The sequence below is a fragment of the Globicephala melas genome, chromosome 11 (genome assembly GCF_963455315.2).
Source record: "Globicephala melas chromosome 11, mGloMel1.2, whole genome shotgun sequence".
NCBI lineage: Eukaryota > Metazoa > Chordata > Mammalia > Artiodactyla > Delphinidae > Globicephala > Globicephala melas.
This window is the reverse complement of record NC_083324.2, coordinates 81,423,110-81,445,710: the sequence shown is the minus strand read 5'-3', so window position 1 is coordinate 81,445,710 and position 22,601 is coordinate 81,423,110. Positions and strand designations below refer to the sequence as shown.

General features: G+C 44.7%; 1 protein-coding gene and 3 non-coding genes across 4 annotated transcripts; 3 read left to right on the top strand and 1 right to left on the bottom strand.

Moving 5' to 3' along the window:
• Window positions 1–906: 906 nt before the first annotated feature.
• TRNAI-AAU (transfer RNA isoleucine (anticodon AAU)) lies at window positions 907–980 on the bottom strand. The gene has a single exon. It is a non-coding gene; the product is annotated as a tRNA-Ile (tRNA).
• A 1,671-nt stretch (window positions 981–2,651) lies between these two features.
• PRSS16 (serine protease 16) lies at window positions 2,652–9,171 on the top strand. Its single transcript, XM_030849705.2, has 12 exons — window positions 2,652–2,721; window positions 2,797–2,957; window positions 3,794–3,893; window positions 4,036–4,165; window positions 4,940–5,063; window positions 5,333–5,410; window positions 5,497–5,544; window positions 6,000–6,290; window positions 7,050–7,191; window positions 8,582–8,761; window positions 8,841–8,986; window positions 9,103–9,171. The coding sequence occupies exons 1-12, from the start codon at window positions 2,652–2,654 to the stop codon at window positions 9,169–9,171; spliced, it is 1,539 nt and encodes a 512-aa protein (XP_030705565.2).
• Window positions 9,172–11,597: 2,426 nt separating this feature from the next.
• TRNAI-AAU (transfer RNA isoleucine (anticodon AAU)) lies at window positions 11,598–11,671 on the top strand. The gene has a single exon. It is a non-coding gene; the product is annotated as a tRNA-Ile (tRNA).
• A 6,209-nt stretch (window positions 11,672–17,880) lies between these two features.
• Window positions 17,881–17,953, top strand: TRNAK-UUU (transfer RNA lysine (anticodon UUU)). Its single transcript has one exon. It is a non-coding gene; the product is annotated as a tRNA-Lys (tRNA).
• The last annotated feature ends 4,648 nt before the right edge of the window (window positions 17,954–22,601 follow it).

The window sequence follows — 22,601 nt, the reverse complement described above, 5'->3', positions numbered from 1 at the left end:
CCTCTGGCAACCGCCAAACTCTTCTCTGTGTCTGTGAACTTGATTTTGATTTTGTTTTTTAGATTCCACATGTAAGTGAGATCATGCAGAATTTGTCTGTTTCTGTCTCACTTATTTTCTCTTAGCATAATGCCCTCAAGGTCATTAAAAATTAATGAAAAGTCATTAATAATAAAAATCAGTGTTTTTATTATACATTACTTGGATATTTAAACAACTAACTTTGCTTTATGCCAAAGTAAAATATTGAGAACACATACTAATCACAAACTTAGGAAAAGACTGATTGTCCTGTAGCAGTGGTGACAAGTAGCCACCAGACCTGAATTTAAACCAATTCAATCTACCCATGACAATTGTTTTGTGAACATACTTTTGCATGACAACCAATCACTGTCAACCCCTGCTTTCTGAAAGTGAGCCAGCCAGGGATGCACTCACTCCAATAAACATACCTTTGAGTGCCAACCAAACAACAGCAGTTCCTCCCAATAACCATGCTTCCATAGAATATGTCAACCCGCTTAGCCTCCGAAAGTCTATCTTAAGCCCCTTCCCAGAAAACATCAGCCATAAGCTCTTTCAAAGGGACTGTGCCTTACCAACATCGCTCCCTCCTTAAATGAACTTTGGTTTTGTATTTCAAGTATTGAGTGATGAAAATGCACCTTTGTCAAACCTGAAACATCTAAATTTCACTTCTTGCTGGGACTATGTTTGCCGGGGGCGGGGGGGGGGGGTGGGAGGCGGGGAAAGCAGGGGGTGGTGACAAGGAAGGTAGGTGCCATTGCTGAAGAACAAATTAAGTCAACATTTAATCCCAATTTTATGTCTGCGAGGTTATTTCCAATTTGATAAGTGCCTGCAGGAAGATTATTTAGTAACTGAAGAGCCAAAAACAGGGGTTGGCCTGTACGGGGATCGAACCCGCGACCTTGGCGTTATTAGCACCACGCTCTAACCAACTGAGCTAACCGGCCATGCGGCACGACGTTACCGCTTTTCACATAAAATAACAGGTTTCACATTCTTGTGCCCACCTAGAACTAAATGATACGTCCACAAATTGGACAACCTAGAAGAAATAGATTCCTAGAAATATACAACCTACCGACACTGAATCGTGATGAAACAGAAAATCTGAACAGTCCTATTACTAACAAGGAGATTGAATCAGTAACCAAAAACCTCCCAACAAACAAATGTCTAGGACCAGACGGCTTCGCTGGTAAATTCTACCAAACATTCAAAGAAGAATTAAGACCAGTCCTTCTCAAACTCGTCCAAAAAGTAGAAGAGGGGGAGGCTCTTCCAAACACATTTTACCAGGCAAGCATTACCCTGAAACCAAACCCAGACAAGGTTGCCACCTCACATATTGCAATATGGGGAAGTCATTATGACTTATACATGATTTGGTGTGAACTTTATGCTAACTAGAACAGCCTGTCTTGTGACCCATCAAACATACCTTGTACATCTGCTTTAACCATTGAAAAGGGTGCATTGTCCAGAAGTAAAATATGTCCATTTTGAAGATAGAGATAAAGCTAAGAGGATTGTTGATAGTCCAAGTCAGAGATGATGGTGGCTAGAAGAAAGTGAGAGCGCTGGAGGTGGGGAGAAGTTGTTGGATTCTGGATAAATTTTTAGAGTAGAACCAGCAACATTAGTTGATGGATTAGTCATTCACTCAACAAACATTTATTGATTGCCCACTATGTACCCTGTAGTAAGGACCCAACATTTAGCAATGGACAAAAGAGATGAAAATCCATAGCCCCATGGAGCTTACCTTCTAGTCTGGGAGACAGATGATGAACCATATAAATAAATAAAATATGTATACTTCTGATAGTGATGTTGCTATGAAGAAGAGTAAAGAATAAAGGAGACCTACAGGTTTGACAATTTGTAAAGAGCTGACCATGGAAGACCTATCTGACCTTTGAATAGAGATCTGGCTGAGGTGAGGGAGCACGACATGAGGGTTTATGGAGAAAGAGGAATCCACAGTGAGAACAGCAGGAGCAAGCCTGAGATACTCAAAGTGTTCTAAGGACTCTAAGGAACGTGGTGAGATTGTGGGTCAGAGGGTTGGTGGGGGGGTTGATGATGGGCAGAAAAAGGGGGACACTGGAAAATAGACATGGCGAGACTAAACGAGAGAGAGACTGAAATAGAGAGAAGACTGAAAGAGAAGCGAGAAACAAAGAGAGGGACAGACTGAGTGTTGGGGCAACTGAGGGGGACTGAAAGTGTGCTGAGGGCAGAGAGAGGAAGAGGGGGTCCTGAGGTAGAAAGAAGTGGTGACTGAAGGAAAGAAGAGACTGAGGCACAGGCAGGGAGACTGAGGGCCTGTGGGGAGGGAGATCAGGGGGCAAGAGAGGAGAAAATCGGGAGCAGAGAGAGAAGTAATTGGATATCCAGGGGCCACACCAGCAGGTCTCTATATACAGACTCTGGCGTCCCTGCCTCGCTTTAGTGGTTCCAACAGAAGCTTGACCTGTCCCAGGACAGGAGTCTGGAAAGAAACCTGAGCTCCTGATCAAAGACTATAAATTTAAGGGCCAGCCCTGGGAACGTTAGATGAAGTCGAGTGAGCGGGGAGAACACAGCACCTAGAGCCCTTGCACAGAGGACTGGACACCATGGCCATTGGGTCTGTCCCGTGGCTGGGCCCTCTGCTCCTGGTTTCCCTCTGGGGGTCCTCAGCTCCAGGTAGGAGGATCCTGAGTGTCAGGCAGGGGGTCCTAAGGGGGCCTGGCCTGACTCTTTCCCCTCCATGTCCCACAGCTTCCCTCCTTAGGCGCCTAGGTGAGCACATTCAGCGGTTTCAGGAGAGCTCTGGCCTGGGCCTGAGCCTGGACACAGGAGGTGTGGCCCTCCCAAAAGAGGGGTGGCTGGAGCAACCACTGGACCCCTTCAATGCCTCCGACAGACGATCCTTCCTGCAGGTGAGGCCCGGAGAGGGGGAAACCACTGTGTCCCCTGCCCCCCTCCTTAGTCTCCCTACCCTGCCCCTCGGTCTCTGTTTTCCGTTCCTATCTCTACACCTCTGTCTCCCCATCCCTCTCCCCCTCAGTCTTATCCAATGCCTGCTGTCAGAATCACTTATGGCCCTTTAGTCTAGCCCCTCTGTTTTTTTGATTTGCCCTCTAACTCCTAATCTCCCCTTCTTTTCTTCAGCCTCCCACTTTTTTTGTCCCTCAGGTCCTGTCCTTCAGTCTTTCCTTTTCCCTGTCATTCACTCTCACTCCCTCACTGCCCCTCAACACCGCCCCCGCATCCTTCAGATTACACACTAAACCCACCACCAAGTCTCAGTATGGAGCAAAAATCTGGACCATCTTTGGAACCAGACCTGGCTACCAATAGGCACTTGAAGGTATCTACTGAATGAATGAACAGATTTACCATTTTTCACACCTACTCTATCCACAGTCTCCAGAGGTCATCTCACGTAGGCCCTATTCCTAAATCCATCTGCATTCATTACTTATTCTACAATTATTATTTCAATATATTGCAAGTGCCTACCAAGTGCTAGCCACTATTCTTGACCCTGGGGATATAAGAGTGAAAAAGCTGACAAAAATATCTGCTCTTGTAGATCTTACATTCTAGATGAGGAGACAAAGAGGAGAGAAATGAACACGTAAATAAACAAGCCTATTTCAGATACTATAGGTATACAGAGATCCATTAGGGAGAGAGACTGGAGCGAACAGGGAATAAAGAACAGGTCAGAACTCTCACAAACCCATTTCTTCTTCCCCATCCTACCTCTTAGCGGTATTGGGTAAATGACCAACATTGGACCAGCCAGGATGGGCCTGTATTCCTGCATCTGGGGGGCGAAGGCAGCCTTGGGCCTGGCTCAGTGATGAGAGGTAAGATGCAAGGGTGAGGAAAGACATAGATGAGTAGCTGGTGGAGGCCAGGAAGGGGAGTTGCATATTGCAGTGCTATGAGGTCTGAGGGTTGCAGGAGTTGACACCCACTTCACACACACCCCCTCTGGACGCTTCACAGGGCACCCTGCAACCCTGGCCCCAGTCTGGGGGGCCCTGGTGATAGGTCTGGAACATAGATTTTATGGCCTGAGTATACCCGCTGAGGGGCTCGATGTGGCCCAGCTCCGCTTCTTGTCCAGCCGCCATGCGTGAGTAGGGGTAGGGAAAGTGTTTGGGGTCATGGGACTGAGGATGTCTGTGTTTTGGCATCTCTGCATCTGTGTCTCTCTCCTCCACTGCCCGAAGTTGACCTCTGAGTCTCTGGTCCCATGTTTTTGTCTCTGTCTTTCAGTGTCCTGTTCTTTCTTTCCCCATCTCTGGGTCTCTCTCCTTCCCTTTCCCCCAACCCCCCCTTCCACTGTATTCTTACGTTTTGCTGTCTCACTATGGCCTGTTGGTCCAGACCACCAGCATCTCTTACCTGGATGACAGAGCTTCCTCACTGGTCTCCTTGTTTCTGCCCTTGATCCCTCCAGTCTATTCTCCAGATGAAGCAGAGTGCTCATTAGAGCATAAACCAGATCACCTCTCTCCCGGCTCAAATCCTTCACATATCTCTCATCACACTCAGAGTAAAGACAAAAGCTTTGCAATGGCCACAAGGTCTGATTGGCTCTGGCTCCCCAGTTAACTCTCTGATCTCTCCTACAGGCTAGATTTTCACCCAAACTGCCTTGGAGGTTTTCCCTCTCGCACCTAGTCTGGAAGAGAATGGTGGAGGCTTTCCAGATGGGTCTCCCCTGACCTAGGCACTCATGAAGAAATGAGTTTGTGGGCATGCGGAGTCCTCAGAAATACCTCATGAGAAAAGAGCCCTAGCTTCTGGCCAGACTCCCTCCATTCTCCATTCCCGCCTACACAATGGGGGAATTTTCAGGGATTCCCGGTGTTGGGGACTGACCCAGCCTCCCCTCTGACCCTAGGCTGGCCGATGTGGTCTCTGCCCGCCTCGCACTCTCCCGCCTCTTCAACGTCTCCTTCTCCAGCCCCTGGCTCTGCTTCGGAGGCTCCTATGCCGGCTCCCTGGCTGCCTGGGCCAGGCTGAAGGTCCCGGGACGCCTCTGGGAGGACTGGGGGGAGGGAACTTGGACTCCGGGGTCCCCAACTCAGATAATAGAATACCTGCCCACCACACTCCCTCCTCCCACACTCTCCTTTCCGCCCAGAAGAGCTTCCTACAATCTGCCTTCACGGGAGTCCCGTGTATAGAAGGTAGGGACTTGCCTAAGATCACACAACGAGTGAGTGACACAGGGGCGGGAAGATATGGGATCCCAGTCCCTAAGCCCCCAGGCTGACAACTTCTCCTCCCTCAGTTTCCCCATCTCATTTTCGCCTCCGTCGCCTCTTCCGCTCCGGTGCGGGCCATACTGGATTTCTCCGAGTATAATGATGTAAGGATGGCGGGCGGTGGGTCCGGGTGGGGAGGAGGGCCTCAGTGGTCGGAGTCACCTGATACTCTCCGGCGGTCGGACTTTAGGTGGTGTCTAGAAGCCTAATGAACACTGCGATTGGCGGATCCCTGGAGGTAGGATGTGGGGCCCAGTCCAAGGGGGATAGGGAGAGAGAAGAGGCCTTGAGGATGGGGGCCAAAAGAAAAGGTTGAAGCTTGCAAGGTGTCGGGGTCTGAGGGACTTGGGAGCCCCGAGAGGTGGGTGGATTCGGGAAGAAGGCGGGAGCTGAAGATGGGTCCGGGTACCAAGAAAGGAGGAGACCCAACAGGGGCGGGGCTGATACGGAGGCGGGGCCTGGGGACAGACGACCCTATCAGGAGGCTGTTCCACTGTGGGGCGGGGCCTGAGGGACGACCCGGAGGAGGAGCCGGAAGAGGGCGGGGCTTCGGGTCTGAGTGGCGTTCAACAGACACCTGGATGAATCTGGCGCCGGGAAAGTGGGGAGCCCAGGGAGGATGCAGGTCGTGGAAAGGGAAAGGCCGGGGCCCGGGTCCGAGTCTTCGCCAACGCTGCCTCTCGTTCCCAACAGTGCCGGGCTGCTGCGTCCGCAGCCTTTGCGGAGGTGGAGCGACGGCTGCGCGCGGGCCGCTCGGCTCAGGCAGCGCTGCGAGCGGAGCTGGGCGCATGTGGGTCCCTGGGGCGCGCTGCGGACCAGGCAGAGCTGCTGGGGGCGCTGCAGGCACTCGTGGGAGGGGCAGTGCAGTACGATGGGCAAGCGGGAGCGCCGCTGAGTGTGCGACGGCTCTGCGGACTCCTCCTCGGGGACCGGGGCAACTGCAGCAGCCCTGCGCCCTACCGCGGGCTTCGTCGGGCAGTGCAGGTGAGCACCCCTGAGCACCGCCAGGCGTCGGCAGACAAGGGTTCCTGCTCCACCTCCGCTGTGTGATCTTCGTCAAGCGTAAAGCCTTCTGCACCTTAGTTTCCTCATCTGTAAAATGGGTATGACATCTCATAGGGACCTCGGAGGTGAAATGAAGTAGGGGCATGGAAAACACTCAACAGGGAGCCTGGCACACCGTATGCAAATGTTAACGACTATGCTTACTATCTAGCTTGCCTACCTTGTTCTGGCCTCTTCCTGGAGCCTGCAACAGCGTCTAGCACACAGCAAGCTCTCAATTAGTATTTATAGAATGAAAAACGGTAGCCCTGGGGACACAGTTCTCCTAGAGACCGGGCTCCCAGCCTCGGAATCCACAGCTACAATCCAGCTGTCACTTTTCCAGCGTTTTCTGCACCAAGTACTGTGCAGTGTGCTTCACATTTATTATTTCATTGAATTCTCACAATAGTTCGAGGTAGGCACAGCTGAGGAAACTGAGATCTAAGATATTCTCACATGTCCAAGATCTCACAGGTAAGATGTTCTTGGTCATCTAGTACCTTAATCTCTAACCCACAGGGACCTAGGCCCCCACCACCTCTGACGACTGAATCCCAGGAGAACTCAGGGACTTACTCTTCTGACTTTTGACTTGTAGGGATCCATAGATCCCCCCATGCCCTGGCTTGATGGGGGGAAGGGAGGAATGTATGTATGTATGTATGTATGTATGTATATATGTATATTGTCCCCTAGGTTGTCACACACAGCCTGGGTCAGAAGTGTTTAAGCTTTTCCCGAGCAGAGACAGTGGCACAGCTGAAGGTCACAGAAACCCAAGTGGCCGGCGTTGGCGACCGGCAGTGGTTGTACCAGACCTGTACCGAGTTTGGCTACTGTGAGTGACTGGCCTAACCCTCACCCCCAAAACATACATTCTGTGCTATGCCCAGACAAGCCATCTAACAGGTAATCTGGACTCGTTTTCATTTCCATAGGACAACTAGCCGGACTGCTGGGCCTCGTTTAACCTGCAGGTGTGGGGTGTGGGGTGAACAGCCGTACTAGAGCGTGCATGTGTGCTTGGCCCTCACGCACCTTCTCACTCACACACTTAGCCCTCAACATGAGTAATCGTCCCTTCAATCGTCTCTTCATCTGTGTGCCTGTCCCAGGAATGGCCCTACCCTCTCCAGTTACCAGGCTAGAAACCCTAACAGTGCTTTGCATGCCTCCTTCCCATCATCCCCATAGCTTGTCATCACTGAGTCTTGCCCACTCTTTATCCTGGACAACTCTGCAGTTCACCCAACCCCTTTCTCTTCCCACCTCTGCTGTCCTGGTAGGGACCCCCATGCTCTCCTGCCTGGATCCCTGACCCAGCCTCTTCTCTGGTCTCTAGGACTTCCCTTCACCCATACAATGCAACTTCCTCACAGGGCTTTGCATATTTTGACACCCACCCCCCCCACACCCCCACCCGGCCCGATACACCAATCTTCCTAATCCTCAGACATTTCCTTGGATTACTTATCTTCCCCTCTTCACACAGTTTACTCGTTTTCAAGTCTCAACACAAGATGTCCCCTCCTCAGGAGGGGAGGCAGATCTCTCAAGATAAGTCTGCCTCCCTGCGCCCCACCCCATTAGCTCCTTGTTCTTCTCCTTAGCACTTTCCACAGTCTTACCATACATTCTTTATTGCCTATCTCCCCTCTGGACTGTGAGTCCTGTGACAGCAAAGCCTGGGGCTGTTGTGTTGTCACTATGTTCCCAATATATTGTTCAACATATATCTGACTACCTGGTAGGTGCTCAAATAAATGGTGAAGGAAGGAATGAATTAATGTGAGACTGAGAAGTTAGATTTACCCTGAAAGCACAGAGGAGCTATGGATATTAAGCAGGGGTCCAATTTGTGCTTTCAGCACTGCAGGCTCCTTCTCACCTCTAGACCTTCGCACATGCGGTTTCCTCTTTTCTTTCTTTGTTTGCCTCACTCCGGCTAATTCCTTAAGGTCTTATCCCTTGCAGGATGCTGTCCCTGAGCCCACTGTGCTCCCTCTGAGACGGCCCCACCCCTACCCCAGGCCTTTGTCCATAACAGCCCTGATCGTTCTGGGCCATCACTGTCTGGGGCTGAGTATGTCTCTGACAGGAACCATGAACTTATTGAAAGGAGGGTCTGGAGCTGTCTTGATCATCAGTGGGGAGAGCTCTGTAAATGATTATTAAAGAGGTAGGGGGCTGGCTATGTACTCCACACTTATGGATACCTCTCTCCACAGATGTCACCTGTGAGGTCCCTGGATGCCCTTTCTCCCAGGTCCCAGCTCTGCCCTCCCAACTAGAGCTATGTGAGCAGGTGTTCGGGTTTTCAGCCTCATCCATAGCCCAGGCTGTGTCGCAGACGAACTCCTACTATGGTGGCCAGACCCCAGGGGCCACCCAAGTGCTGTTTGTTAATGGTGAGCGTGCTATCAGAACCTGACTCCTTAGTGTCTACCTGGCCCCAGCTCAACACACCATTCTCTCCTTTCTTTCCAGGGGATATAGACCCCTGGCATGTGCTAAGTGTAACACAGCCTTTGGGACCCTCAGAATCAGCCCTTCTCATCCCTAATGCTTCTCATTGCTTGGACATGGCACCTGAGAGACCCTCAGACTCCCCCAGCCTCCGCCTAGCACGCCAGGTAAGCGAGAAAAAGCTCTGGGTGATTTGCACTGTCACTTGCATACTAATTTGCATGTTCCTGCTCTCTACTAGTGCTGGAGTCTGACTGTCCAAATTCTCTCCACCTCGCCACAGAACATCTTCCAGCAGCTGCAGACCTGGCTTGGTCCAGCAAAGAAGAGCCAGGTTAGGGGTGGGGTCTGAGCCCCACATCCTCACCATTCCCCGTGTGGCCACCTCAGTCCTGGATGTATACACTTATTGGACAAGAAAAAGCTTGTTTTGAAAGAGGAAATTCCCAGGAATTCGGATTTAGCACCTGTTCTGCATAAAACTGACTTGTGTCTGCACACGTCCTCACTCCCAACTAAAAGTGCTTTGTTACAAAGAGTTATGTGAATATAAGTGATTCTCCTCATCGTGAATATTGTTATTTTAAATGTCAAAGAAATATGGCTCTTTATGCTCATCTCCTCCCCCTGCAAATCAGCTTCTGTCTCAAATTCTGCTCAGCTCCTGGACTGGGCACCTTGCTTCATGTCTCTCTCTGGACCTCAGACCCTGACCTGTCTCTGCTTCTCACTGTTTGTCTCACTGTGCCCTCCTCCCTCAGTCTCTTCCTGTCTAACTTGTCTCTGTCTCTAATTGTCTCTCAACCTCCTCCTGTTTCTCTGGATATCTTTCTTTCTGTCTCTCTCTGTGTCTTAGTCTGTTTCTGTTTATTTCTCTGTGTCTGTGTCTCTGTCCCTGTCTCCCAGTCAGCATCTCCTCTACTCTCCTCTCTTGCTTGCTCGGTCCTTAGTTATCTCCACTGCTCTACTCCTGTCTCTCATTTCTGGTGCCTGTGTCCCTTTAGTCACTTTCTCTCTCACTCTCTCTCTGCCTCTATTTCCCTCTCTTCAGACTTTCCATCTCTCCTTCGTTATCTTCTCAACATCTCTCTCCCTCAGGCTCTGTTTCTGTCCCTTATGCTCTTCCCCACTGTCTCTATTTCTCTTCCTGTCACTTAATCTTTGTCTTTCTCTGTCTGTCTTTCAGTTTTCCATCTTTTTCACTCACCATCTTTTTCCATAATTAAATGTCACTCTCGGGCATTTCCAGCTTCCAGCCCTGGGGATTTAGGGTTCTGGTCAAACCTTCTAGATGGGGACATCCCCAAGTTCTAAGAGGTTGGGCCCAGTACCAAGGGGTCTGACCCCAGTACTAAGGGTCCCGCTTAGCCTGCTTTAGCACTGCCAACAGTGCCCTGTTCAGCACCCAGAGCCGCAGCCACCAGGAGCAGGAATTAGCAAGTCAGGGCGACTGAGTGCCTCTGCGAAGCTGGGAAGTGGAGGAGAAGTAAAGACAAGTCAGGACAAGGGTTTGGGGGCTGGGATGGTAACAGAAACCATGAAGCCCATTCTGTGAGGAAGTCACTCCCTGCCTTTCTTGACTCCAAACCCTGAGGAGTAATTTTTTTTTTTTCTTCTGAGGATTAATCCCAGCTCACCGGGTGCTACCCTGTACCACTTACTGCTCTTTAACCACAGCCCCTCATGCTGAGGTCTAGCCTCAGTGTCTCCCTTTATATATTTAGCATGTGCACCATGGTCTGATACATCGTGGGTACTCAGTACCTATTGAGAAATGAGAGAATGAGGTCAACCCTCAACTCTTCACATACTTTTGTTTTTCCTCTTACTTTGCTGGATGCAACTTCTTTCATTCTCCTTTGCAAACTTCTTCTCCATGTATTATTCGAATGGGTTTGGGTTTGGTGCTGGGCTACCTTCCCTTAAGTATTCTCAGAGCTTCCCTACCAATGTGTCTGTGGTACCAGGGCTAGCTCTCAGGTATTCCAGAATATTGATTACCTCAGCCTTTGAGGGTTTTCTCTGGAGGCCCTTCGGCCAGTGAAAAAAGCCGGGGCTGCTCCGCACCTGACAGGTGCAGGTGTTTCTGCCTCTTTCCTCTGAAGTTGCTCAATCCGAGTCTCGACGCTGCCACCCTTCTCAGATCTAGATGTTTCTTTTCCGGTCCAGATAAAGGCCCCTGATTCTGGGGGCGTAGTTCTGCTCCGGGTCAGGGCCAACCACACAGTGCGCGGGGCGGGTGGCATTTCAGGATCACTCCGAGGCCGAGGCCGGCGGCGAGAGAGTGCAAGTTCGCAGGTCTCATGTCCTGGGATCTGTCCGAAAGGGTCTCCAGGAGCGCAGTATATCCGCAAGAGGCGCGCGCAGGGGCCGAGTCCTCGGAGCCCTGCTCCGTGGCCGCTCCGTGGTCAGTTCCGTGATCTGCCCGCCGCCAAATCTGGCTTGGAGCATCTTCTCGTTGGCCCCCGGTCTTCCCTGGGTAGGAGGAAGGACACCTCACTCCGGGGCTCTGATCGTTTGGGGTCAGAACTGTAAGTTTGAGAGGGGCCCCCAAGAAGTAGAGTTCATTCAGGCCAAATGTTAAGTTTTTCTCTTTTTCTTTTTCCTAACTCCGCGATAGGGGAGAGTGAAATAGGAAGAATGTGATGTTTTTAATGTTAATTTTGGGTTGTTTTGGTTCTTTATGTTCCCTTTTCCCCACCCCCAGAAGAATTTGAAGAAACCGTTTTATTTCGTTTTCATTTAATTATGTAAGGAGGAATGCTCTAGATATCCAGCGGCCAATTAGCTCAGTTGGTAAGAGCGTGGTGCTAATAACGCCAAGGTCGCGGGTTCGATCCCCGTACGGACCAAGCTGTGTATAACGAGGTCACTTTCTTACATTTATACACAGGCGAGAGTTCTGCCAGTTTCAGCTTCACCGCGATATCACAATTAACGTGTGGAAGACAAACCTCTCGCTGAGAACTTTAAAAAACTTGAACACACGCCTTTGATGTCCCCCAAGGTTGCGGTCCTGTTTTGACTCCCATCTGCAGGGCGAAAGGTTAGCAGGGAGGGACCCAGCAAGGGAAATAGAGCTGCTTTGGGCATATTATTTTTCCACTGGGTAACTGATTCTTGCAAAGAAACTGACCCTATTGGATTATTTTCGTCCAAAAAAACCCTGGGAAACCATCCACACTTTCTACACTTCCACACTTGGATCTTAACTAGTTCTGCGAAAGATGAAACAAGATTTTTTATATGACCTGTGAAAAAATGTATTAATATCAACACTAAGAAAGAAACAGCTTTGCCAATTGTCTCTTTCTAACAGGGAAAGAGCTCCCAATGACCAAACCTGGAACAGTCTGAACAACAAAGAGTGTGGTTTTGGATTATAGAAGTTACCTTTTTGTAAGAGACACTTACATTTATACTTTGGGATAGGAGAGGGCTTCTAAAGGAATAAGACACAACCGCGCTAAACATAAGGGGAAATTTGATAAATTTAAGTGAAATGAAGAACTCTGTTAATCCAAAAAAAAAAAACAAAACTATAAAGTAATGAAACACAGAATGGGAGAAGATATTTCCAATATAAATAACGAACAGGACTAACATAAAAATATGCTTTAAAGAACTTTTATGAGTCCATGACTCTATGAAGTCTATGACTTCTTGAGAGAGTGAGCCAGGCAGAAGATGTTTGTCTTTTATTTAGCTTAAGACGTCAAACACAGCGTCACCTCGGCTTCATTCTTTCTTAGAAGCGAATCACTAAGCCCAGCCCATAGTCAAGGAGAAGGCAATCAGACTCCACCTTTTGATAAGAGGAGTGCCAAAGAATTTGTGGAAATATATTTCTTTAAAACTACAGCAACCAGCTTTATTAGAAATTAGGAAAATGCAAGTTATCCTATAATTAAATACTACTGATCTTCCACCAGAATTACTAAAATTAATACAACAAGAAGGACTATTTGGCAAGGATGTGACATAATAAGAACTTTCATCACCACTATTGTCTAAAATGATACAACTACTTTAGAAAACAGTTGGACTCTGTCTACTAAGTTGAAGATATACATACCCTATTATCCTAGAAATATACACAAAGGAAATATGTGCACAAGGAGATTCATATAAGAATGTTCATAGTAGTATTGTTTGTATAGCCAAGAACTGGAAACAACCTGAATGAACCTTTACAGTAAATTGGATACATAATGTTGAAAACTATTCAACAATTGACAATGAATAGATCAGAGCTACACACAAAAATATGGGTGAATCTTACAAGCATAATTTTGTGAAAAGAAGACAAAGGAAACATTTAGTATGATTATACTTATATAAATTTAAAAACCACAAAATTATGATACATTGTTTAGGGGTGTATGTGTAGATGGTAAAATGTATTAAGAATGTAAAAAATGATTACCATAAAAGTCAGGATTGTGGGGGGGATAAGAAGAGTGTGGAAGGCAGGGTGAGTGGAAGGGACATACTGAGGGCTTCTGGAGTGCAGCAATGCTCTTTTTGTTTTTGCTCCTGAGTAATGGTTAAATGGGTGTTCAATTTATAATTAATTGTTAAGTTGTAGAAATAAGGTTTTATTTACTTCTCTGTATGTTTATTTTGCAACAAAATGTAAAACTAAGCAAAGACAAACAAGGAAGCTTTCTATGTCATCAATGTGTAAAGATTTCCAAAATATATTGTGAGGTACCAAAAGCAAGACCCAGAACATATGAATCTATATATTTACATGCAAGTGGTAAAGAAACTCCAGAAGGTTAAGTAACAAATTAATAATAGTAGAAACCTATGGATGATGGAGAAGAGAGAAGCAACCAGGTAGGTGAGTAACAGGGATGGGAAGGAAACTTTTAACTGTTTAACTATTTATACATTTTTTAACTCTATGAGTATATTACCTTTTCAAAATACGAAACAACCAAATAAATAAAATTTCTTAAAAGCACTATTCAGAAGCCCTATAGGAAAATGTGTCCTCTTTAGAACAGATTCCCACTCCCTCGCAGCCTCATGTATTATCTTCATCCAGCCTTAGCTCCAGTAGCTCAGGAGTCAGGGTTTATTCCTGGACAGTGGAAGGTCTGGAAAGTGGAACAACTAGTGATTACACAGATGAACATCTGCAGGTCTCCAGATAGGATTAGAAGTATTAGGTGCTTAGTCCTAACTGCAGGGTCAAGCTTTAAGTCCTTGCACAAGCACTGACAGCAATGGTGGGTCACATAATTAAACAGAAGACCCACGGTTAGCAACTCAGTCAGGTTTGTACACACACCCACAACAGGGAGCTATGTGAATGGAATTCAGAACCTTTACCTATGAACAGACCATTCCTGTCCCCTTTCAGGGTTAAACACTTGAAATTTGCTTGTACATCCACCTGTGGAAAAACTCATTTATTGTACCCTGGTAGACCATCCATTCAACATGTATTCAACAAATTGTTAATGAGTAGCTGCAATTTAACATGTACTCCTCGAGATACTGGGACTAAACCTGTGAACAAAATGGGCAAAACTCTATCCTCATGGAGTTTGCATTGTAATGGGAAATGGAGACCAATGAATAAGTAAAATGTATAGTGCAGTAGATGGTGATAAGTATGAATGAAAAAGTATAGCAAAAAGATAATAGGGATGGCTTCTTTTTTCTTTTTATTGTCTTGTAATTTTAAATATGTTGAACAGGTAAGCCTGCACTGAGAGAGTGATATCTGAGCAGACCTGAAGGATATGAGGAAATGAGTTAGGCACGTATTTGGGAAAGGGTGTTTCCAGGCAGAGGAAGCAGCCTGTGCTAAGGACTGAGGCAGGAGTATGTCTGACTTGTCTGAGGAAGAGCAAGGAACTAGAGAGGATGGTGGAGGGGAGGAGGGGACGGCTCTTGCAGGCCACCAGAAGCACTTTGATTTCTTTACTGAACAGGAGGGAAACTCTTGGAGAGTTTCAAACCCTTGGGGAATTTTGCACTACTTCTGTGTGTAGAATAGACCGGAAAGGGGCAAGGATAATACAAACCAGGGGACCAATGATGGGTCTATTGCAAAAATTGAGGTGATGGACCAGAGAAACGCCTGAGGATCTACATACTGGAAATGTTCCCACTAGCCAGCTGTGGTCACAACCACTATTGGCCACAGGGCAGGCTAAGACTCTGTTCTTTCTTCAATGAAATGAGGACTGTTTGGACTTCACCTCAAATTGTGTCTTGTTGCCAGGTAGAACTGGCCTGGAGGAAAAGACAGAAGCGAAATTCCAGAGTAAAAAACTCCCTCTTTATTCACAACAGGAGCAAATTCACGTAAAACCTGACGTGCTCAATCAGTAAAATGCTTTAAAATGGTTTTGTAGAAAGGAAACAAAAATTAACGTAAGATTGTGTCAAAGGAAAAAAGGGAGAGGGGAGGAAGTTGGGATTACCATATACACGCTACTTTATATAAAATAAATAATCAACAAGGACCTACTGTATAGCACAGGGATCTCTACTCAGTACTCTGTAATAACCTATATGGGAAAAGAATCTGAAAGAAGAATACATATATGTATATGTATAACTGAACCACTTTGCTGTATACCTGAAACTAACACATTGTAAATCAACTATACTCTAATATAAAATAAAAATTTCTTTAAAATTAGGTGAGAGATTGATAGGCCTTTTAGTATGATAGCAAAGTAAATAGTAAAAGCTGGTTGAATTATGGATATATTTTGAAGGTGGAGCTGATAGATGAAATGTAAGATCTGAGCAAAAGCAAAGATTCACAGATAACTGCACAGATGGAGTAGTTGTTTACTGAGATGTGGGGAGATTGGGGAGGGGAAAGTTTGGGGGGAAGATTAGGAATTCAGTCTTTGGCAATGTTAAGTATAAAATACTTGTCGAGAAGGCAGCTGTATATGTGAATTTGGAGCTTGAAGGAGCAGTCCAAGGTGGAAAGACATTTGCATATACGTGGTATTTAAGGACTGAGCCCTGAGTGTGCAAAGGTAAGATTCATACAAGAGATAGTTATAATACAACATGTAATAAGGACTATTAATAGGATTGAAATAACTTCAGGGATCCTAGGTGTATTCTAGGAGTTTCTAAACCAGTCTTGAGGAGTCAGCAAAAGCTGCAGGGAAGAGGTAGTGGGTAAGGTCTGAACTGAGATCCAAAGGACAAGTAGAAACTGGCAAATGGGAAAGGGAGAAGGAATTCCAGGGGAAATGCAACCTCGACGTCCAAAAGCAAGAGAGGACACGAAAGAGTCAGGAATTCCCCTGACTCCACTCCACTTTCCACTCCAACTTCTCTGTCACATTTACCCTCCTGCCAGAGGAGGAACTATAGACGTTTGGAGGGCAGTTAAATTGGAGAGATTTAACATTTGGATTTGGTGGGCAATATTTTTGTGGCTTCTAGTTACTTCTGTGTGGAGTGAAGTTCTTATTCGGCACCTAGCAGTGCAGTTTCTGGAAGGTAGCACGCAGAGGCAGCCGCGAACAGGAGCCTTGGTGTGCAGAGGCTTCCAAAAGCCCTATTCCGAGACCAACTCCGAAAACAAAAATCCTGTTTTCAGACACAGGAACTCCTGTGCCCTGTCGAAACGGATCCAAACGTTATCCAATCGGAAATGGAATTCTGAAAATCTGCCTCCCTTGCAGGCAAAGAAAAACCTCTTGAGATTTTTGACAGTTTCTTCTCAAGCGAGGGTTTCCTCAAGGCTTTGCCCCGCCGGCTTCTCCTCGGTTCCCCCTGCAGCTCCTCCTGTGAGCCCAGACAAGCTTCTGAAGAAGCGGGTTCAGAGACTGAGTATTTGGCGGATTGGAAACGGGCAGACTTGGAGGCGCTACTGGAACCCTGTGGTTCTCATGGGGACCAAAAAGAGGCCGAGTAAAAGGAGGAGTGAGCTGAGCTAGGGGGGAGGAAGAAAAAGACGGGGAAAAAACGAAAAGAGAAGAAGCCATTCTTGTGTTTGAAAACCCAGTTGTGATAACGGAGTTGAAGATCGACGAGGGAACATCCGTTTATAAGCAGAGTGGACCAGCTGAAGTGTGTTGGACAGGAAACCCAGAGATCGATGCATCGGAACCAACCTTGGCTGCAAGTTTTATAGCAACTCCATTGTTAAGCTGTATTCAAACAGTTGAACTAAATCTACTTCTAGATCTTACATCATATTTCACCTTTCCTAAGGTATTTACCTTTCAAAAGTCACCTCTTAGAGGATCAGCCTGCCATAGAAGTGTGGCACGTAAGTCCCACGTTCTCATCTTTCATGGAAAAGTCTCGCCCTTCTGCTTGATAAATTAAGACATTTCTGATAAATTAAGACTCATTTGGCTGTGGCACAGTGCCCCGGGGTGTAAATATGCTCTCCTCTCGGACTCCCATCACGGGAACAATGGGAAGGACTGAATCCTTCAGTAGACGTAGTCTTGTACACGATTTCATGGAGGAGGGAGGAGGACAAATTCCACATTTATTTCCATTATGTCCTCCATTAAAGGGTGTTTAAATTATTATCTATCATGCTTTGATTAATTATGTGCAAGTAGATGCAGATATAGCACAATCCACAAGAAGTATTTTTAATACAGATTTGGGTTCAAAAGAAAAACATCAGATTTCAATGTTTATAGCTAGACTTGGTAGAGAGAAGCATCGTAGGAAAATCAAGAAGATACTAAATATAAAAAGATGTGGTATTGGAATAAAATTCTATGGGAGACACGGGATGGAAATAACGAATTCAAGGAAATAAAAGATCAAAGGAAAATCTTTCACAGAAGTTTAACAAGGGCTTTCTCTTCTCTCTCTTTCTCAAGAGATGTTGGTAAGTATTAAATTACTATAGTTTTAAGATTCCTTTGATATAAGTTACTCTATCCTTCAGAAAAATTGTACCTTATGAAGAAGAATGTTACATGTCCACTGGAAAAAAATATGAGGGGGAATATCGAATTTATCAAAATTCTGTTGGGGGTTAAGAATGCCCCAAAAGCAATTGAACTGTACAAAGGAGACGTAATAAAGAGGTACGTATAGAGCCTGGGTAGCTCAGTTGGTAGAGCATCAGACTTTTAATCTGAGGGTCCAGGGTTCAAGTCCCTGTCCAGGCACTATGGACCTCTGTTTCCTTGGGCCATTAGTACTTAAGCTTTTTCTCCCAAGGAAAATTTGGGTTAAACTTCGATGACTTTTACCAACCTACCGTGAGAAAAAGCCCGGAAGTCAGCTACCTTCAGCCTTAACTAGTAGTTGAGGTTTGATATTCTGTTCCAAACAAAAGATGATTTTAGCAGTTTATAATAATAGAGACTTCCTGAGGAATGCAGTACAAAACCCTTACAGCCCATGAAATATAAGAAGGCTATCTCTCTAGACTAGGGTGCTTTAGAAAAGGAACTGGAAACTATATTTGTTGGGTAAAGTATTCTCTGGGTCAGGACCTTTAGATTTTCAGTTCTTCACTCTCACAACTGACCTACTTGGCAGATGGGAAAGCCCTCCACTAAACCGTGATAATGTCATATTCTAATGATAAACCCAAAAGGTAGGGAGTTATTTCACAAATACTGCAGTATGATCTTTAGGTGAAATGCTCACCCTACCCAGAAATATTGGCATACTTTACCATACGTTTCTGCAATTTTGTCCTGTTGTGTGTTGGTGGTGCAATTTCTTGCTCAGTGGATTGTATTTCTCTTTAGAAATATACATTTCCCCCCTCCCTCTCTGTGGAAGGATTGTACTTCCCATGCCATTTGAAGATTATGTGATGGTCTGCATAGAAAATGCTAAGGAACCTAAAAACAAACAAACAAACAAAATTCCTCCTAGAACTAATAAGTATGTTCAGCAAAGTCACAGAATACAAGATCAAAATAGAAAAATCAATTGTATTTCTATATACTAGCAATAAACATGTGAACACCAGAATTAAAATGCAGTACTTTTTGTAAAAAAGGAAAAGAACACAGATGAAAATCTATCCAGACATGTGAACATGTACATGCTGGAAACAACAAAACTATAAAATTCTGATGAAATAAATCAAAGACCTAAATAAATGGAGAGAGATTCCGTGATTATAAAACTCAACATAACTAAGATGTCAACTCTCCTGGAAATGATATAGAGGTTTAACATAATTTAACATAATTCCTATCAAGATCCAGGTAAGATTTTTTGTGGCTATAGACATGACTATTCTAAAATTTATATGGGAAGAAAAATGAGTTAGAATAACTAGAATTATTCTGAAAAGCAGGAATAAAGTGGAAGAAAACATTCTTATTATTTCAAAACTTATTATGCAGCCACAGTAATAAAGAGTGTACATTTTTGGCAGAGGGATAGATATATGTTGACGAAACAGTATAGAGAATCCAGAAAGCACCACATGCAAGTACATCTAAATTAATTCTTACAGAAGTGCAGAGGCAATTCAGTAGAGGAAGAAAAGTCTTTTCACAAGATTGTGGTGGAGCAATCCATAGGCAAAAGAAGACAACTGCCGCCTAAACCTCACACTTTATTTAAAAACTAACTGAAACTGGTTCATAGATTTAAAATAAAACATAAAACTATACAACTTTTAGAAAAAGTATGAGAAAATTTGGGGGACCTGGGGCTTGGAGGAGAGTTCCTAGACATAACACCAAACACACAATCCATAAAAGACAAATATGACTGACTGGGTTTCATCAAAATTAAAAACTTTTGCTCTGCAAAGGACTCTGTTAAGCAAATTAAAAAAGCAAGCTACAGACTGGGAGAAAATATTTGTAAATCACATATCTGGCAAAGACATATCTAGAATATACAAAGACCTCTCAAAACTCCACATTAAAACAACACTCAATCCAATTAGAAAATGGTCAAAAAACATGAAAAGACTTTTCACCAAAGAGGATATACAAGTGGGAAATAAGCACATGAAAAGATGTTCAATATCACTAGTCATTTAGGAAATATATATTAAGACCATGGTGACATATCACTACACACCAACTGCAAGAGATAGAATAACAAATGGTAACAACTGCCAAAGGCTGGTAAGAATACAGAGAAATTGGATCTGTTATACATTGCTCATAGGAATGTAGAATGGTGTAGCCACTCTGAAAAATAGTTTGTCAGTTTCTTAAAGGGCTAAACACACACTTACCATACAACTCAGCAATTCCACTCCTAGGCATTTATCCCAGAACAATGAAAACTTATATCCACACAAAACCCTGTGCATTATTACTTATAGGAGCTTTATTTGTAATAGCTCAAACCTGAAAACAACCAAAATGTTCCTTAATAGGTGAATAGGTTAAACAAGCTGTGGTCCATCTATACTATGGAAGTATACATCCATACTCATCAGTAAAAAAAAAAAAGAACTGTTGATACATGCAACCTTGATACATTATCTTTGCAACTTCATGTGAATTTATAACTATAAGTATAATTACTTCATGTGAATTTATAATTATTTATGATTATTTCATTGAAATAATATATTTATTATATAATATACACACTTCCTCTTCCTCATGTACTTGGCCATGTGACTTGGTTTGACTAATGAAATGTCAGTGGAAATGTCCAGTCTGACATATCAGAGAAGTTAAGAACCATTATGTGGGGATTAGGTAGAAGAGCCGTTGGTAATCAAATCACCTGGTTCATAGATAGGTGAGTTCTGTATGTTGCTGTGAGCTTTAAATGAACTGCTGTGACACAATCTCCCATTCAGATGTAACCCTGCAAGATAATGGTGAAAAATCCTCCCAGTGGCTAGAGCTTTAGATGGTTCATTTGATGTTCCTCTTTACATGGAGAGAGAAGTGGCCTAAGATAAAGTTGTATATGGAATCCTAGGCAAAAGGGAATGGTTAGCTGGAAGGTCAGGAATCTGAAAAGAGTAAGATTTGAAGATTAGAGACCAGAGGTGTGGAGAAATGCATGTGGACTGACTTGTGGGAATTGTCACAATGTTGAGGATCTTTTATCATATATTAATACCTTCCAGATAAAATCTACTTCAGAACAGCCACTGAACAATTAGCTGCACAGATCAACTCATCCAGTAGATGTCATCACCCTCAGGCATCAATAACAGGAATTTCATATTTTAAAATATTATTAAAAGGTTGAAGGAAGGTTTTTTACCCTCTTTTTTTTTTTTTTTTCCTTCTCCGTGTGGGGCTGAAGTTTGGTGAGTCATGTCTCCAGTATCCCAAATGATCCCAGATACTTTAAGGTTGAAATTTCCAGTATACAAACATCTAACTGATGCTAGAGAGCCATAAACCGCAGCTAGCCAGAGTGAATGCTGAATGAATGGGGTAACATTGCAACCAGTGTACTGTGACAACACAGCAAAGGCAGGTGAGGATTATTCATCCTAGAAGAAATGTTAGGAGAACTTAATAGACAAATCGTTTGAAGTAGTCACGGGAAATGGAGAGCAGACTGCATTTGTCCAAAACCTTTGGATCCATTGATCCAAACATTTGAACAAAAGCTTGAAGGAGGCCAGGGAGTAAATCTTATAGATATCTGAGGTAAGAATTCTCTACACAGAGGGAACAGCATCAGAACAATATGTTGGACACGATAAAATAGAGGAATAAAAGCAAAATATTCTCTAAGAGGTGAGGACAAATACCTACTTAGTCACACAGGCAAGAATCCTTCAGCAGATGAGGAGGAAAAGAATCCACATCACAACTGTGGAATAGAGGTGGGAAAAAAATGGAATCAGAGAGGACTGTTTAGAATAAGTGTGATTTCCCTTCACTAACTGCAGGAAAAATCACAGATGGGGCATGTGGAGCGTAGTCTCTGGGAGAGTTAACATTGTGTCCTGTTTGATACCAAAAAAAAGCTGGTGGCCTTAGAACCACTTCCTAAATTCTTCGACCACTGTGGAACGGTCACTGTCTTTCACATCTTCCTTATCTGACTCTAAAAGGAAGAGACATTTTGAATACCATTATATAAGTGACAGTGTTTTTCAAATCACGCAGAAATGAATGGGTGTAAAATTAATATTTAAAAAGGTCATGAATGGTATTTTAATAAATGAAATAGAAGATATAGGAATAGAAATAGGAAATATCAGAATAAACCCATGCAGTAAAATGCTGTTTGGTAGAGTTTGGTCTCTCTGTCTCTCCAAATATCTATCATCTATCTATAGCTATATCGATATTGGTATAGATGATAGAGATAGATTCAGATAGTTATCTCTCTCATATATATATATATCATATGTATAAATAAATATATATATATATACATACATTTGTTTGCATATTGTACTGAGTTGTGGCTTAAAATGTATTTCGACACTGAGTTGCAGTCAGAAAAGTTTTGAAAAAAGACTTTCTTGAGAGGGTACAGTTTGAAGATGGCAGCATCTCCTTGAGATGCCAACTATCTGGGGGTGGGGGCTCGGTGTATGAGCCCCAAAGGAATAATGAAGTTTCGCTTTCCTTGGCTGGGGTAGCTGCATAGCTTGGCCTAGGTGAGCGTAGCTGCAGACCCGAGGAGCTGCATAGCTGGGCTCAGTGCGCGTGGCTGCGGACCCGAGGAGGGTCCTCTGCTGGTGCGAGCTGCTAAGTTCGCCACTCCACCATCGCTCCTTAAGTTATATTGTGGATAGGGACATGGAGTACAAGGAGAAAAAACAAACGAACAAAACAAAGAAAAACACACTAGCATACAGGCCTCGGCCTAGCCATGTGACTGAAGGAACACTGTACGCTC

Bases quoted from the DNA above. Each gene is read 5' to 3' on its own strand.
- PRSS16 (XM_030849705.2), top strand. From the start codon at position 2,652: ATGGCCATTGGGTCTGTCCCGTGGCTGGGCCCTCTGCTCCTGGTTTCC. The intron at 5,545-5,999 runs GTAGGATGTGGG...CGTTCCCAACAG, and splicing joins CGATTGGCGGATCCCTGGAG to TGCCGGGCTGCTGCGTCCGC. The intron at 8,762-8,840 runs GTGAGCGTGCTA...CTTTCTTTCCAG, and splicing joins CCAAGTGCTGTTTGTTAATG to GGGATATAGACCCCTGGCAT.